This window comes from Otolemur garnettii, unplaced genomic scaffold, assembly GCF_000181295.1.
Source record: "Otolemur garnettii isolate 467f Iridium unplaced genomic scaffold, OtoGar3 scaffold00038, whole genome shotgun sequence".
NCBI classification, from domain to species: domain Eukaryota; kingdom Metazoa; phylum Chordata; class Mammalia; order Primates; family Galagidae; genus Otolemur; species Otolemur garnettii.
In genome coordinates, this window is record NW_003852433.1 from 6,275,369 (window position 1) to 6,294,763 (window position 19,395).

The window sequence follows — 19,395 nt, forward strand, 5'->3', positions numbered from 1 at the left end:
CCCAGCTACTTGGGAGGCTGAGGCAGGAGACTCGCTTGAGCCCAGGAGTGGGAGGTTGCTGTGAGCGTGATGCCATGGCACTCTACCCAGGGGGATAGTTTGAGGCTCCATCTCAAAAAAAATAAATAAATAAATGTTAATGTAGTTAAACCCCTGTATAATCCAATGGACAGTCTATAACTGCTATAACTTTCTGCTTTTCAGTCCTCTACACACACACACACTCTCTCTCTCTCTCTCTCTCTCTCACTTCTAAAAGCAGTAGGTGAGTTTCACTGGCCTGGCCTGGCTGTGTGCACACCACCCCTCAGGAGCTTACCATAACCGTGCAGTCCTCTGAACCACTGGCAATGACCTGATCATTATGTGGGCACCAGTCTATGTCCAGCACTGGTCCTGTGTGGCCACATACCGTAGGGTAGGATTTGTCGATTCGACCAGTCTGGAAGAAAACAGAGACAAACCTATTATGTAGCATCAAGACCACACAGCTTAAAAGTTTTCTGAGGCCATTTCTCTCTCAAACTGTCTACGTATGATGGCATTTATATTAGTGAATGTCAACTAGTAAGAAGACTCTACATAAACTCTCATTTCTACATAAAGCTACTACCAAGAATACATCATCAAATTACAAGGATCCAATTTCTAGAACCACAAAGATTTTATTCAATCACAACTGCATTAACAGGCATAGCAAAAGAGAATACAAGTCTTTTTACTAAAACACAATTTTTAAATAGCCAAATTACAAATTATAAGGATGTTTTTACTGTAAAAAGAAACAAACAAAAGAAACCCTCAACCTTTGTATTCAAATCATGACATGTAACTCTTAATACAATAAGACAATATCCTTTAATATACAAGTTAATAGTTCTGGAAATAAAAGGCACTGTTAAAGTAAAAAAAAAGTTAAAGTTAAAAAAAGAAAAGCTTTAGCTATTGCTTAGGGGCTAAAGGGCATACTACATTTTAATGCCCCAGTCTCTCTACTATCTTCACTCAGCAGAAATGCCAGCCAGCCAGTCTAATTATTAAATACTACAAACTTTGACCTCACCCAGTAGTCCCACATCTCATTAAGAACAAAATGTTTAATGTTGGTCATGAATAGCCACCACAATTTGCTTATGTTACACATTTGTATCTCATAAGTCAATCCAGCTTATCAGATCAATTTTGTATCAATTAAGATAATTGCTGGTATAATTACACAAGGAGAAAAGCTATTTCTTTTTTTAAAAGGGTTAATGGTTGTCCATGTTCCGGTTATATATGTCCTGTGAGCAAGTGTAGGGAGAGGAATCACTGCAATGTGTAACTGAATCTGAATCCATTTGTTGTCACTGCTGCCCTCTTAGTATGGCAAATCATCCCAACAATGGGGCAGGCCTGCCAATTTTTCAAGATCAATAAATTCTATGATTTCTCTGATCTGACTTGACTATAGCAATCTCCAGATTTCAAGAGAAGCAGGATGCTTAAGTGCAAGACCAGATACTCTGGGGTCAGACAGACATGGGCTCAAATCGGGCTCTACTGATTAAATAGCACAGGGGTCCTCAAACTTAAACAGGGGACCAGTTCACTGTCCCTCAGACCATTGGAGGGCCGGACTGCAGGCTCCAGGACGAGTCGGCTACTAAGCAGGACAGGCAGCGGCAGCAAAAACACCCAGCAGGCCGGATAAATGTCCTAGGTGGGCTGCATGTGGCCCATGGGCCACAGTTTGAGGATGCCTGAAATAGCGGGTGACCTTAGACAAGTCATGTAATCTATCTAAACTTCATACAATACTACCTCCCAGGATTACTGTAAGAATTAAATGAGATAATGTTCTTAGGTAAATCATAACCCAGCATTATAATTATCTACATAAAAAGTTTTAATTACAGTACCTGGAATATAATAAATGCACAATTGAAAACTGTCACTATTAGTTAGTTCTTCCGATATAATAATTAAGCCCATCACTAAGAATTAACAAATATGTGTTATTTGTGAACTTTTAAGGCCAAACTCTGAACTGAGTGCTGAAGAGACAGACAAGAACAGGGCAGTCCTGTCCTGGCTGAGCGTAGAGTCCAGTGGGAGGGAGAGACACTGGAATAGCCAGTTAACCCTACAGCATGAGACACATTCTGCAAGGACAGGCACAGGGGTGGAGGGACAGAGAAGCAGGGCCCTCAGCCAGACTTATGGGGTCATCGTCTTTGGGAAGGTTTCCTGCTGAGAAAAGTGAGTTCTACGCTTCACATCCTCTCCTTTTCCCTTGCAAAACTAATTAAACCCAGTTTTAATATCCTGAAATCTATCATCAAAAAAGGACTTTAAAAAAGAAGATGTCCCCACTTCCAACTCCTTTTGGAAGTGCTCTAAACTTTCTCTTTGGTCTTCCTAAAAAAAATCTGTTACCCTGGAGGAAAAAAAAAAGGAAATGTCAACGAACCCCATATTACATGTAATCTAGGTGTCAGAAGAAGGAACTGCATGGGTCACTGACTAGCAGTGAAGCACCAATGTTTGACCAGCAGACTGCCCAGACCGGGATCACAGCTCTGCCATTTCCTAGCCATGAAGGTCCTGGCAAAACTCTCAACCCCAGTTCCTCTTCTGTAAGACTACAATGTTAACAGTTGCTTCTTTAAGAGCTGGCCTGAGGACTAAATGAGACAATTGAAGGAAAGTACTGGGTATTACCTCAGCACTTGAAATGCTCAATGAATGTTACCCCAAACTGAATAAATGCTGGAATTCACTCCACCACATCTTTGATGGTGTCTCTCCTTAAAAAAGGAACAGATGGCTTGACGCCTATAGCTCAACCAGCTAAGGCGCCAGCCACGTACACCTAAGGTGGCAGGTTCAATCCCCAGCCCAGGCCCGCCAAACCAACAAGGATGCTGCAACCAAAAAATAGCCGGGCGTTGTGGCGGGCGCCTGTGGTCCCAGCTACTTGGGAGGCTGAGGCAGGAGACTCGCTAGAGTCCAGGAGTTGGAGGTTGCTGTGAGCGTGATGCCATGGCACTCTACCCAGGGGAACAGCTTGAGGCTCTGTCTCAAAAAAAAAAAAAAAAAAAAAAAGAACAGCTACTAAGCCTAAATTTCTCCTAATTCTCTTATTGGATTCCCACAAAAGCCAAGTGAAATAGACATTTCCACTGGTACCCCTAGAGCTACCACTCAGGTAATGTTCTACACAAGTATCGTTCAAGGCTCGGTGCCTGTGGCTCAAGTGGCTAAGGCGCCAGCCACATACACCTCAGGTGGCGGGTTTGAATCCAGCCCAGGCCCACCAAACAACAATGAAGGCTGCAACCAAAAAAAAAAAAAAAAAACAGCCAGGTGTTATAGCGGGCACCTGTGATCCCAGCTACTTGGGAGGCTGAGGCAGGAGACTTGCTTGAGCCCAGGAGTTGGAGGCTGCTGTGACCTGTGATGCCACGGCACTCTACCCAGGGGGACAGCTTGAGGCTCTATCTCAAAAAAAAAAAAAAAAAAAAAAGAAGTATCGCTCAAATGCATAAGCCTAATTTAGATTCAAGAGGTAGTGTAAGTGGAAGTAAACAGCTATCTAGTCACATCCTAGTGCAACTTACAAACAGAAAATCTCAAAAGCAACCACAGAAAAAGGATTACCTACAGAGACAGTAAATTAGATTGTGGGCAGACTTCTCAAAAGCAATTATAGCAGCAGAGAAATGGACAAGTATCTTGGAAATGCTAAGAAAAACAACCACTTTTGCACTTTATACCCAGATACACTATCATTCAAGATTATCAAAAAAAGCAAACAAGACATTTTAGACAAAAAGAGACAGAATTTACTATGTACAGACCCTAGTTTAAAGAATTAAACTCTTAGACTTATCTCAAAGAATTTCAAAATTAATATACAAGAAGTTCAAGGATTCATTTCAGGGAAATATAAGCCTGTAGCTCAAGTGGCTAAGGCGCCAGCCACATACACCAGAGCCGGCGGGTTCGAATCTAGCCCGGGCCCGCCAAACAACAATGACAACTACAACCAAGAAATGACTGAGACACCAAAACAACAGTAAGGGGAAAAAAGTAGGGAGTAAATATGGTAGACACCTATAAGTACTGACTATGTAAAACCTTAGTATTAATGACTATTGGAGCACAGATAAAAACAAGGCCAAGGTGGCTCACGCCCGTAATCCCAGCACTATGGGAGGCTGAGGAGGGAGAATTGCTTGAGCTCAGGGGTTTGAAAGGTACCTGAGTGAGAGTGAGAACCCAACTCCTAAAAATATGAAAAACCCAGCCAGGTGCCACGGAGAGCACCTGTAATCCTGTGCCTGTAATCCCAGTAGCTTCTGCAGGCTGAGGCAGCAAAATGCCCACAGACACGTCTGAGGTTGCAGTGAGCTGTGACACCATGGCACTCTGCTCAGGGCACAGGGTGGGACTCTGTCTCAAGAAAAAAAAAAAAAAAGCCAAAGAAATAAAAATAAAAAATAAGCAAGGAAATTTTTAAAAAGCAGCAATAAAACATCAGAAAACAATAACATGTATGGTAAAATGCATACTGTCCAAGTTCCAAGGTTTCAGAGCCCTTCTCTAGAGAAAAGCAGGAAAAGTGACCAATTTTAGACTTTAAGTCATATAAACATGATTTAAAATTAAGTACAAATGGTAAAAGGAAAGAAAATAGATAACTTTTTTTACTTATTAAACAAGAAGGATGGGAGTGGTGGTGTTGGAATTTAAAAACTCATTTAGACCCACAGAAAGAGGAAATCAAAAGGCAACTAAGGGGGGGGATATTAAAATATACACCCAGTAGTTTATTAATACCAGAATAAACTATAAGATGAAATGCATTATTGAAGATTTGTGTCACTACCCAACATTTAAAGAAATAATTCATTGGGAAGTAATATTGTCACTAAAAACTTTAACTATGTAGTTATATCTGCACAGCTTACTCCTAGCACTTTGGGAGGCCAAGGCAGGTGAATTGCCTAAACAAGAGCCAAATACCATCTCTAAAAAACTAGTCTGGCACTGTGGCAGGTGCCTATAGTCCCAGCTACTTGGGAGGCTGAGGTAAAAAGATTGCTTGAACCTAGGAGTTTGAGGTTAATGTGAGCCATGACACCACAGCACCCTAAGGAGGACAAAGTGAGACTCTGTCACAAAAAAAAAAAAAAAAAAATAGGCAGAAGTTGACAGAACTCTAAGAAAATGACAAAGCCATAATCTTAAGAGATTGCCGGCTCGGCACCTGTGGCTCAAGTGGCTAAGGCGCCAGCCACATACACCTAAGGTGGCGGGTTCGAATCCTCAGCCCGGGCCGCCAAACAACAATGATGGCTGCAACCAAAAAATGGCCAGGTGCTGTGGCGGGCACCTGTAGTCCCAGCTACTTGGGAGGCTGAGGCAGGAGACTCTCTTGGCCCCAGGAGTGGGAGGTTGCTGTGAGCTGTGATGCCATGGCACTCTACCCAGGGGGGGATAGCTTGAGGCTCCGTCTCAAAAAAAAGAGATTGCCATAAAGATTTAAGAGATTAAGAAGAAAAAATTAATATGCATACGGAAGATTTTAATAGAATTCTGGAGAATACTCAGAGCAAAAAAAATTTTAACAAAATTAACAATTTTGATCTAACATATATATTTAACCCTGTAGCTAATACTTTAAAAGATATTTTTTTCAAGGACACATTAAACATAAATTTTTATAAATGGCCTATTAGGAGACCACAAAGCAAATCCCCCCAAATACCAAGGAATCAGTATGATGTGTACAGCACATTCTAAGTAAAATGCAATATAATTAAAAATTACGGCTCATGCCTCTAAACCTAACACTTTGGAAGGCCGAAGAGGGAGGACCACAGAGGTAAGGATTTCAAGACCAACCTGAGCAACACTGCAAGACCCCTATCTCTACAAAAAAAATAGAAAAATTAGCCAGGTATGATGGCATGCACCTGTAGTCCCAACTACTAGGAAGGCTGAGGCAGGAGGGTGGCTTGAGCTCAGGACTTTGAGGTTGCAGTAAGCTATCATCATGCCACTGCCTTCATGCCGAGGCAATAAAGCAAGAACCATATCCCCAACCTCAAAAAACATTTTTTTTTTTAATTTTAAAAATAAAATAAGACAAAATTCTCCAGTACATTTGAACACTTTTAAATTCACTAAATAATTCACCGTTTAAAGACTCATAATGGATAAACTGAACAATAAATAAATAACATTTCCAAATGTTTGGGACACAGCTCAAACAGATCTCAGTGGAATTTTTATAGTCTTATTATAAGAGGGACTTTACCTAACAAATGCAAGCAGTGTTAACATGGTTCTCTGTGCCCTCAATAATTCCTCAACAATTAAAAACAAAGAAAGAAAATTTTATATCGTCTTAAATGCATATATTGGAAAAGACTGAAAATTAATGAGCTATGCATCTAACTTGAGAAGTGTGAAAATGAACAGAGCGCATCCAAATTATAGAAAAATTGTAAGAGAAGTTAATGAAAAAGAAAGTAAATAATAAACTGAATAAATCAGGAAAAGTTAGAAGGCAATAGCAGGATTTTTTTTTTTTTTTTTTGAGACGGAGCCTCAAGCTTTCCCCCTGGGTAGAGTGCCATGGCATCATGCTCACAGCAACCTCCAACTCCTGGGCTCAAGCGAGTCTCCTGCCTCAGCCTCCCAAGTAGCTGGGACTACAGGCGCCTGCCATGACGCCGGCTATTTTTTTGGTTGCAGCCGTTGTTGTTTGGTGGGCCCGGGCTGGATTCGAACCCACCACCTTAGGTGTATGTGGCTGGAGCCGTAGCCACTTGAGCCACAGGCGCCGAGCCAAATAGCAGGAATTTTAAAGTGATTCACTTATAAAATATGCTAGAAGCTTAACGGAATATGAAAATACTAGGAATAACATTTGAAAGTAAATTTGAAAGCACTAACCAGACAACCTCACAGAAAAAAATGTAACATGATAATATACTCAAGAATAAATAAAAGACTTGAATAAGTCTATAACCACAAAAGAATAACACTACCCATCAGCCCCCCCATAAATCAATCACTCACCAAATACCAAAAAATACTAGGCCCAGATGGTTTCATAGGTTTGAGTTTTACCAAACAGTCAAGGAAGAGAACTCAAAAAACTTTTGCAGAGAACAGAAAAAAGAAGACTCCTGCTAAACTCATTAAGGAATGTATGTATCCCTTTGACACAAAGGACAATATAAAAGAAAAACTTAAGACTTTGAGGCTTATAAACATTGATACAAACTCTCAAAAAATGAAAACTCTAGCCAAATTCAGCAGCATGAGTCGTTCTCAAAAAACATAAGTGAACAGACAAGCTGTAAACTGGAAGAAGAAATGTACAATATACAGACTGAACAAAGTCAACAAACAACCTGAACAGAATAACGGGCAGATGATACGAGGGGAGAATTCACAGGGAAGGAAACCTGAAAAGAAAATAAATACAAGAAAATATACTCGGGCCAGGCCTAGTGGCTTATGCTTGCAACCTAGTATTTTCAGAAGCCAAAGCATGAGGATTGCTTGAAGTGAGGAGTGTGAGACCAGCCTGAACAACATAGAGAGACCCCACTTACTATAATTTTTTTTTTTTTTAATCAGCCAGGGATGACAGTGGACACCTGTACTCCCAGCTATTCAGGAGGCTGAAAGAGAAGTATCACTGGAGCCCAGAAGTTTGAGGTTACTGTGAGCTGTGATGACACCACTGCACTCTGGCCTGGGCAAAAAAGCAAAACCTCGTCTCAATAAAATAAAATAAAACAAAACAAAACTTAATCTCACTAACAAATAAATGCAAATTAGAACAATAAGGTATCATTTTATACATATTAAAACTGGCAAAAATTTAAAAGTCTAAGTACGAATGCTAGCAAGGATGTCAGGACAGGGGAACTCATATAAACTGCTTACGTAGTATCTTGCTACAACTCCTTTCCAGAAAAATTTGATAATAAGTGGAGGTGATGATGTCTACCCCAGCAATACCACTGCTATGCGGCCCGGATGAGAGAAACACTTCCATAGTTTATGTAAGAATAATATTTATTGTAGTACTGTTGGAAAAGTGGCAAAAGCAGAAACAATTTCACTATCCTTCAATACAGAAATAAATATCATCTACACAACAGTTAACATACAAAATAAAAACACATGTTACAGGCTCGGCACCCGTAGTTCAGTGGTGAGGGTGCCGACCACATACAGAGGGTGGCAGGTTCAAACCTGGCCCGGGCCTGCTAAACAACAATGACAACTTCAACAACAACAACAAAAGAGCCGGGCGTTGTGGAGGGGACCTGTAGTCCCAGCTACTTGGGAGGCTGAGGCAAGAGAATTGCTTAAGCCCAAGAGTTTGAGGTTGCTGTAAGCTCTGACACCACAGCCCTCTACTGAGGGTGGCATAGTGAGACTCTGTCTTAAAAAAAAAAAAGTTACAAACCCATGCATATGTAATAAAAATATAAAAATATTATACATATTTTATATATGTATATGTTTTATTGCAAAAGTATGTATCTTTATATTTTTATTACATAAGCATGGGTTTGTAATATGTTGCATGTTTGAAGAAATGATTAACTCTGAGGAAGGAGAAAAAAAGACAAGAGAATGGTATTTGAGTTACATTGGTTATGCTTTATTTATTTTTTCCAAAAGACAGAGATATGAAATAAGCATGGCAAAATATTGACATCTGCTTAATCTTGTGGGTAAGTATCCTATTATTTTGTTTGATACATTTCCTATTCTGAAAAAAAATTAAAATATAGTATAGTTGAGAAACATATCACATTTTAAAAACTTTTTACTCCCAAGGAAAAAAGATTTTCTACCTAAATTGCTTGATTTTATCTCAGGGTCTGCATTCGTGGGCTCTCCCCAGAAAACCACATTTGGCAAAGTATAATAGTGAACTCTGAACTCCCAAGAAGACCAAATGATTTTTTTCCAATCTGGCTCAGACTTTTGCTCAGACATAAAGCAATTTTGAGGGAAATCTGGAAGTACTAATGCTAGTTGCTCTTAATTACCATACTAAGAAGCTTAGCAAATGACTTTTTTTCAAGTTAAAATTAATAAACCTAGCTAAAAGTTAATAGCTGTTCCCTAGCATTCCTCGGTCAAGTAAAACACGTGAGAATAATAATAATAATAACACATTCCCAGCTCAGTCTACAGCATAAAAGTACGAACATCTAACATTTTCTCAGGGACCTAAATGTCACTAAAAGAACATTCTGCCACCCTCTTCCATCCTTTCTATCAAAATCAAATAATAATAACACTTTTAGAGTTAGGAACTGTCATGATATCTTCATTCTCACAACAATCTTTATTTTATTATAAAACTTTATTATCCTCATTTTCTAAATAAAGAAACTGAGGCATAAAGTCAAAAGGCAGACACGAAAGTATCACCAACCATCCACACTAGATCTGGATAGGGAAAGAAAATTTGTAATGTTAAAATAACTGGCAGCTGGCCATCAGAAACATAAGCTTAATAAAAAATAATATTCTGCAAGCAGCTGCTTCCTCTGGTTATGATGTCATCATAAATTCTTACAACAAATAAAACAGGGAAAACAGCATCATACTGCAGCACAGGAGAAGGGCAACCGACTAAAGATCTGATAATAACAAAAGAACAAAAATGAGAAGAAAGCACGCAGGGAAATGGCATTTTAAACACACAGCAATCATCTGGGATGCTGGAAATTCACAAACACAGTTGAGTCTCAGCTATCTCACTTTCTCAGGCTCATACCTCTGAATAAATTCCTACTCATAACAAAAATCAAAACAAAAGCATGACGATGTATTTGTGCCCAGTGAGTATATATGTACATTATTCACCAAGTGAGCATATACTGTTAAAACGCAGAGCTAGGCACTTAGAAACTGCTGAGAGCTCGAGTCCATGGAGACTGAAGGAAACCATACTGATAACGGCCTTAAATGGTAAAGATGAGGAAACACCTTTCTGAAGACATTTTACACTAGGATCTAATGAGAGTGCAGTTCTCACTCATCCCCAAGACACATACTCATTTATCATCCAGTGAATAAACCAAAGAATCCGTGTCTAATTTGCTAGGCTGTGAAGGGCCATTCAGAAAGACACGTACCACAACCTTATGGGTGATATATAGCTTACCTGCACCTCTAAGCAGCAAATTTAAATGAATGCTCAGGCTGGAAGGAAGATACAAGAATTTAATGCCAGCGTTTAGATAACTTGTTTAACTAAAAGGTGACATTTTCAGACCCTCCCTCCAATGTTCCAAGGCTAATATATAAAAAACTTAATTTTACTAACAGATCATCTACTGTTTCATTCGGGATAAACCACCTTCCTCTATTGCATCATCTAGAATATTACTGCTTTTCTAGCACAGAATTGAAAGTTTAACTGAGAATGTTAACTATCAGCTACTTAGACTGTTGCTTTAAATACATTTTTTTAATTCATTGATTATTACTGGCCCCAATCACATGGCATAGAATAGCTTTCACTGTATCTCTCTAACTAAAACTCCAAGTAATTGGGAATACCAACAAGTCAGTCAACTCAACAAGGGGCAAAAATGACCAACACCAAGGTTCCCAAAGGCTCTGGCCTAGAGCCCAGTTCATAAACTCACGGGACATTGGTGAAATAGGTCAGGACAGTGGCTTACAGACATTATTATCTGAAAGATCCAGTGGCCTGCCTAGAGCCAAGCAACATGAGCCCAAAGGAAAATGCAGCCTCTGAAGCATGTGTACAGCTGGCACAGGGAGAGGTATAAGAGAACAATTTCCACGTGGCTAGCCCAAGCTGAGGGTAACAGCGAGTATGTTCCAGGCAGCAACCCTTAACTTGGTAAAAACCTAATTTAAATAACTTTGCAAAACCATTTCTCTTTAGGCACAGAAAATCCAATGTAACTCTTAAGAAATGATATTTCTTTTATTTCCCATCAACTTGAATGGAAAATCACAAAAGCTCCTAATAACATGTGAAAGTATAATTTATTTATACCTCATTCCAAAAAGAAATCCACATTTAAGAAGCACACTCATCCTACATACTGAGAGATGGTACTGTGCAATCAAAAAATCCTAAATGTATACAAACATGCCCAGAAAATTCCTCAGATATGTTTTAATAAAGTAGCTCTTCTCTGGGATATGTTTTTAAAAGGAAGCATGGTATACTGCAGATGTACCTGTTGAAATATTCACCTTCCTAAACCCTCTAATTTCAAATTGGGATGTTTCAAATATGTCTTATATATTATACAAAAGATCACTCAGAATGACTCTTTTCTTAAGGTAAGAGTGATTCCTCACATAATTATTTTCAACCCACACATTAACTTGCTCAGTATAAGATCACATTGAAAATGCTACTAAGTTGGTGCTAAGGCAGATCAATCTAATAATCACTTGTTCCTTCAAGAAGGGAGATGTAATATTCTGCCAAAGTCACACAATACTTCACCCAGTTGGCTTACTCTTCTCATAACTAACATAGATGTATGTTTTCACAAAATTAATATACCCCCATGGTGACAAAAAATAACACATCCATGTCATCGATCAAATCAAATAGTCCCCTTTAATATTTTCCACAAACAATTACTTTCCAGTCTACACTATGGAGTTCGTCATAGAAACCCACCCCTTCCTAGGGTGCTGGATCCTCACTGCTTTCCACACCGTCTCCCTTATCTAATCCAGCACAGACAGCTATCTCACTTCCAGTACTTTTCCAACTTCTTATCTGCAGTCATCTCGGCCTATTATTCAGACTGGTTACACCACTCTCAGATGTAAAGGCCTAAAGAGCCCCCAACACATCCTGTGGAAGGCAATCACCGACACCTTATATTACCGGACTCAAGGAACGAGGAAGAGTTAAAGATTTTCCCCTGCCTCACATTTACGTTTTCATTTTAGGAAAAAATAAGTATCAAAATCACATGAGCCTACATTTCAGTGACAACTCATTTCTGGTGTTGAGGCAATATAGCAAGAAGTCTTGAACTCGGCAAGGAGAATGGTAAGTCACACATGTGCTCGGAAGCAGAAGAAAAGTTTTCCACCCAAGCATAAGGGCTCCATTCACACTGTGCGGAGTTCAAAGGAGTCAAAGGATATCTATTGAAGTGGGTTTTCCTTTTTTTTCAACTTCCTTTTTCTTATGACAGTATTATTTATGTGGATACATGTTCTGTTGGAATTTCTTAAGCCCTTGCTGCTCCCCAGGGAGGAGCTAGAGTGATTGTGGTCATGGAACCGGGGGTGGGGGTGGGGGTAGATAATGAGATGGACTCAGCAGCAAACCAAAAAGACTGATGCACACAATATATGACTTGTGGACAGGCTGGTCACTGAAAGATACTCACAGCCCAGATTAAAGCATTCTGAGGAGGCTTTACTTTACAGGGAACCAGAAACACCAACCTTGAGGTAAGAGGAGGTGCTCTGGAATAAAACATGCAGATTGAGTTACCCTGTAAGGTAAGTAAGCCAGCAACTAAAGCTGCCAGGGAGAGGCAGTGTGGTTCTATAGTTATCTCACCTGCCTGTAAGTAAAAAAGGGCAGTCTTCATGGGCAGAAGTGAAAATGCCAAGCAAATAATTGTGGCATCACAGGTCTTCTCTAAAAACTGGGTTTAATACTGAATAGACCAAATTTTAAAGTCCATTAAGAACTTGAGGGTGGGCTCAGCGCCTATAGCTCAACCAGCTAAGGCGCCAGCCACGTACACCTAAGGTGGCGGGTTCGAATCCCCAGCCCGGACCCGCCAAAAACAACGACAGCTGCAACCAAAAAATAGCCAGGCGTTGTGGCGGGTGCCTGTGGTCCCAGCCACTTGGGAGGTGGAGGCAGGAGACTCGCTTGAGCCCAGGAGTTGGAGGTTGCTGTGAGCTATAATGCCACGGCACTCTACCCAGGGGGACAGCTTGAGGCTCTGTCTCAAAAAAAAAAAACAAAAAGAACTTGAGGGTGGGAGAGGGGAGGCGAGGGGGTTGGATGGGGGGAGGGAAGATGATTGGTGGGGTCACCTCTATGGTTTATCTTACAAGGGTACAAGTGAATCTTTCTAAAAGCAGAGTATGAATGAATTAATTCAATAACTAAGAAAATGACATGAAGGTTATGTTAACCAGTTTGATGAGAGTATTTCAAAATGTATATGAAAACAGCACACTGGACCCCATGATTGCATTAATGTACACAGTTATGCTATAAGAAATAAAAAAATTAAAAAAAAAAAAAGAACTTGAGAGAAGTTACTGTAAAACAATAAATATTTTAGGGCAGCGCCTGTGGCTCAGTGAGAGGGCGCTGGCCCCATATACCAAGGGTGGTGGGTTCGAACCCGGCCCTGGCCAAACTGCAACAAAAAATAGCTGGGCGTTGTGGCAGGCGCCTGTAGTCCCAGCTACTCGGGAGGGTGAGGCAAGAGAATCACCTAAGCCTAGGAGTTGGAAGTTGCTGTGAGCTGTGACACCACAGCTCTCTACCGAGGGCAACAAAGTGAAACTCTGCCTCTAAAACAAAAAATATGAACATTTTATTATCAGAAAGCAAAACAGCAGGAAAGTTAACATTTCCTCACTCAACCATGTCTAAATATGCAAGAACTACCAGAGAAGCTGTATTTCCTAACTTCCTGACTTAAAAAAAATTTATAAGGTGAAAACCTAATATTTCCTGCTCATCACTGCAGACAAGTAATTCCACATGATGTTTCTAGGCTGCAAACAAACAAAATCCAGGAACCCAAAATGAGGCAGAACCTCGTTAAAATAAACTTCAGCTGGAAAGCAAATGCTAAAAAGCAAAAGAAGTAACACAATGTAGGAAATTAAAGCATTCGATATCAAATCAGAAAGGAGAGTAACTGGTTGCCTAATCCCTCGCAGTGAGCACATGATGCTCGAGATTTCTCTACTGGGACCCTCTGCGACTGATGAAGAGCTCCAGGGCTACCCTTTCCAATCACAGCATCAGTTTGTCCATAAGCCTTAGAGAATGAAAAATAGGAAAAGATTACAACTTTTTCTTTTTTTTTTTTTTTTTTTCAGATAAATACCTTGGGCTCCATGGCCCAGGCAGTTCATATCTTGTAGCACTTGTAAACAAGCAAGAGGGCTGGAGTACAAACCCAATTCAGTAGCCTGTATCCTTTCCTCATGACTTAAAGCTCAGCCAGAAATGAAACCCAAGTCCCTGCTCCTCGGAGAACGCAGGCACGTGCCCCACCCACCACTGGCCCTCCCAGCACAATCTTCCCTGGACTCCACTCAGGTCCCACTCCTAACTACCAGACATTCAGCTCGGCAGAAGCAATTGCTACATGCGGTAAGGTGGCCTCTGGACAAATTATAACTGCAGAAATTTATTCACTACACCTTGAGACTATTTGAGAATCCCATGTATTCAGATACGTTTCTTAGCCTGAGACAGAGCCACTTTTCCAGGCAGGGGTTACCACATTTCTACACCGAGAGCTTTAGCAATAGCACTTGCCTACGTGCTCAGCGAACACTATCGCTCTACACAACCCAAGAAAGAGTTAACTGTTCTCTGCACTTGACTCAGTGGCTTCACTTCACCCCACACTCCCAGATCCCACCATTCTCTGAGCAGCAATGCAGCCAATCAAAGCAAAGGAAGGAAATTATCCTGGCCGGCTGACAGCCTCAGCACTCTGATGGCCATATATGGTAAAAACCACTGTCAGAGCCTCGTCAGGCCTGCGGCCGCTGCTGTGGACATATCAGTGAACTGCAGCAGCAGGAGCAGCCGGTCAGGAAGGCACAAAGGACAGGCTGCCTGCTCATCTCTAGGGAAGGGCAGGGGAGGGCTAGGAAGGGAGGGTAGAAAGCAGCATCTGCCAGGGCACCCTCTCACAGTGAGTCACTGTCATCAAAAATAGCCCCAGGGTACATTGTGAAGTTCCTACTGCCAGGACTTTGTGCTCCATTGTTAACTGGGGGTGAGTAGCGTGCCCCACCCCCCACCCCAGCAAGACTGTGGCAAACACAGTCACTAGGATAAAATGAAAAGGCCCTTCTGTGGCACTTCATGTGGTAATGAGGCCAGGCCATGCTCGTGTGGCTGGCAGCTCCTGACATAATTTGGAAGTCATTGTTCTGCACCTGGTGCCCACTCCTTGCCTTCCCTCCCCCCAGCTTTCACAGCCCATACACTTGACAGTTTAAGGCGCCCTGGCATCAGACAGAAGCTGTTTCAGGAGGCAGTACGTGGGCATCTCTGGACAAATCAGGACACTGGCTGGCACCAAATCAAATCCTGTGCCCATAGCACCAAAGCTACCAAGTGCCAGATGTCCACATCTGCACAAAGGGCTACTGGTGCTGCCACCCTTGACTAAAGCAGAGCACCACTATTTGTAGAAATGGAAATTGCCTGTCAGCAGTGTACAGTAGGGCGAAGTCGCAGCCAATGCAAATCCAGCAGGTGCTGGCAGTGACTGCAGATCACACAGAAAAGCACCATCAGGAGACTGCCATTCCTTCTGAACTAGCCCATGAAAGAAGGCACTTAGCAGCATGGCGCCTGGCACTTAAAGGGACCCACAACAAATGTGAACTGCTATGATTTCATCACTGTCGTGTCCTCACAAGGCGTGGTATAGACTCAGTACTTTCCAAACCTTAAGACAATTCTCTGAGCTGACAGAATCAAAGCCCTGACAAGCTAATGTGTTTTGTTACTCAGCTTTCTAATCCCAGAGAAAGAATGCAAAGGATTAAGTGTCAATCAGACCACAGTTTCTATACCAAAACAATTCTTCATGCTTACTAGGAAAAAAAGTTAATAAAAAATATTCATGTACCAAAAAAAATATTCATGTACAAATCAAATAAAGACTCAGAGACCTAAGTTTCAATCCACAAAAGATCCCAGATTCTTGGGCAACCACTCAATTTCTGCAACCCAACTGCAGAAACCCTACCAGAGTGCAAAAACCAAGACACTATTTATGAAGAGGATCCTCCAAGTACAATGTGATGCCATCCAGGCGTCTCATTTCATGGCTATGACAGTCAACTACTGCTTTTCCTAAAGATGATGCAAAAAAAAAAAAAAAAAAGCCACATTGATCTAGTAATAACAATGATCCTAAAATGTAGTAAAGTGTTTATTCTACTTCTTTTCTATGTAAAAATCAAGGAAAATATCAACTTTCCACAATTCACACTGAAAGTGAAGGAAAAAAGTCAAGAAATCTAAAATTTTCTACCAAAAAACTATCCTTCAGTTTCCTTTGACTCACAATATATAATGATTTGATCCTTCTCTGATCAAACGTCCCATTTCTCTAATACTAGAAAATAACAACTTAAACTCCCAGAGATCCTAGAGTCTGAAGGAGGAATGAGGCTACTACCTATTCTTTGCCCTCCTGGGAACAGAGCACCTCTTTTAACTTCCCAGTTTAGGGAACTCACTGGGTTCCTCTTCTGTTTCATCCCTTGTCCCCACACACAGAAGAAACCTGGATTCAAATACAATCTTCTCTGTGAAGTCTTCCTTGCCTTCCAAGCCTCAGATGGAACTCATCTCTCACATCGCTGTGCCAGAGCACTTTATGCACACACAAAACTTGCAACTAGACAGATCAAGGGCAGCTGTCACTGAAGCTTTTTAAAAGCAAGAACCCAGCACAAGTCCTGGAAGATCACAGGCACTCAAATCTGTAAAGAATGAGTATGTGAATCAATGAATGAATGTGACTTTTTTTTTTTTGGCAGTTTTAGCCAGGGCTGGGTTTGAACCCGCCACCTCTGGCATATGGGGCCAGCACCCTACTCATCTGAGCCATAGGTGCTGCCCTGAATGTGACTTTTTAAAGTACTATTTCAAATTTCACCAATATTTACTATAATTTTTTTCTGGAAACTCACTTTTTGGAGTCTCACTTGCTCAGCCTCTATAGAGTGCTGTGACATCTTAAGCTCACAGCAACCTCAAACTCTTGGGTTCAAGCAATCCTCTTGCCTCAGGCTTTCCAAGTAGCTAGGAATACAAGTGCCCACCACAATGCCCAGCTATTTTTTTTTAGAGATGGAGTCTTGCTTCTGCTCAGGCTGGTCTTGAACTCCAGAGCTCAGACAATCGATCCACCTTGGCCTCCCAGAGTGTTGGGATAATCCAACAAGCATGAGCCACCGTGCCTGACTAATTTCACTAATATTTAAACAATTAGCTCCTTATATGTGCTCCAATAATATTACTGATAACACTTTTAAAAAATAATCTCATGGTGGGGCACTGTGGCTCGTGCCTGTAATCCTAGCACTTTGGGAGGCCGACGCGGGTGGATTGCTTGAGCTCATGAGTTTGAGAACAGCCTGAGCCAGAATGAGACACCATCTCTAAAAAAATAGCCAGGTGGTGGGTGTGGCAAGCACCTGTAGTCCCAGCTACTTGGGAGGTTGAGGCAAGAGGATCAATCACTTGAGCCTAGGAGTTTAAGGTTGTTGTGAGCTATAATGACACCACTATACTCTACCCAGGGCAACAGAACAGTACTCTGTCTCAAATCATCATCATCATCTTATCATCTCTACATATAATAAGTCTGTCATAAAATATGTTGGGAAAAAAGTACAGGTCATCACAAAGAAAAAAATAAAAATCACCATTAGTCCCCATCAATGTTAATGTTCCAGACTTTTTCCTAAAAACCAACAACATAACTGAAATTAAGCATAAAATAGTGACTATTACCTTACAACATCTTTTTTTAGGTATATGAAAGTATACAGAACACAGGATAACAAAATCTTGCCACACAATATAATTCTCTCCTGCTATTGCACAGAATCCCTCACTTATTCATCTAGAACATTTAAAAATATTTATGATAGTTTTTTTTTTTAAGGAGTGCTGGAACGATAGTACTCAAAACTACCAGAAGGTCTTTTTTTTTTCTTTTTGAGACAGAGTCATATTATGTCACCCTCGGTAGAGTGCTATGGCCTCACAGCTCACAGCAACCTCAAACTCTTGGGCCTAAGCGATTCTCTTGCCTCAGCCTCCCAAGTAGCTGGAACTACAGGCACCTTGCCATAACACCTGGCTATTTTTTTTTTTGCAGTTTTTTTTTTGGCCGGGGCCAGGTTTGAACCCACCACCTCTGGTATATGGAGTGACCTACTCCTTTGAGGAGCCACAGGCACCACCCTGCCCGGCTATTTTTCTGTTGCAGTTGATGTTGTTTCGTAGGGTGGGGCTGAATTCGAATCCACCTGCCTCACTGTATGTGGCCAGTGCCCTACCCACTGAGCAATGGGCGCTGAGCCAGAAGCTCTTCTAGGTCATTCTAAATTATTCATATATGAATTGTGTCAACTAATGTTATGAGTCAAGTAATATATTATGAAAATACATGTATTTGTTATCAATTGATGCTTAGCAGGTTACACTAAAATTCAGCTGCCAAAAACAAACAATATTCATTATCTCACAGTTTCTGAGGGTCAAGAGTTCAAAAATGGCTTATCTGGGTAGTTCTGGCCCAGAATCTTTTAGGAGTCTATCTGTCAGAGCTCCAGTCACCTGGCAGCTTGAGTAGAGTTGCAGGATCTACCTTCAAGATGGCTCACCTCGTGGTTGGTACGTTGGTGCTGGCCATTGGCAGGAGGTCCTCAGGACTGCTCTACAAAACCGCTCTACAAAGTTGCTCAAGAGTCCTTACAACATGGTAGCTCCAAAGTAAAACAAAGTGGATGCCAGTAGGCTTTTATGACCTAGTCTCAGAAGTCACATTCTATCAATTCCACCATATCCTATGGTTACACAGGTCAGCCCTACCTAATGTGGGCGGAACCCCAAAATGGCATGAATCCTGAGAGATCAGAGCCACAGGAGGTCATATTTGGGGCTGCCTACCATAATTCAGTAAGGCAAGATTCTAGAGAACCTGTGCAAAAGGCTACTACACACTCAGTTTGCATCCTCTATCCAAGAGAATTAAGAAATCAAGAGCAGAGGCTGGGCACAAAGTAGCTCTACCCAGCACTTGGGAGGCCAAGGCAGGGAGATTGCCTGAGCCCACAGGTTTGAGACCAGCTGGAGCCAGAGTGAGACCTTGTCTCTAAAAATAGCCAGGCATTGTGGCAGGCACCTGTAGTCCTAACTACTTAGGAGTCTGAGGCAAGAGAATCACTTAAGCCCAGGAGTTTGAGGTTGCTCTGAGCTATCATGCTACAGCACTCTAGCAAGGGTGACAAACTAAGACTCTGTCTCAAAAAAAATCAAGAGCGTGTACAGGCTCCGCGCCTGTGGCTCAAGTGGCTAAGGCGCCAGCCACATACACC

At 41.3% G+C, this 19,395-nt stretch overlaps 1 protein-coding gene across 1 annotated transcript in view; it reads right to left on the reverse strand.

Annotated features, from left to right (window-relative positions):
* CORO1C (coronin 1C) overlaps window positions 1-19,395 on the reverse strand; it is a 91,855-nt gene that overhangs the window by 33,466 nt on the left and 38,994 nt on the right. The window contains exon 3 of the mRNA XM_012805252.2: window positions 320-442. Within this exon, the coding sequence (XP_012660706.2) occupies window positions 320-442 (123 nt within the window). The remainder of the gene's footprint in view (window positions 1-319; window positions 443-19,395) is intronic.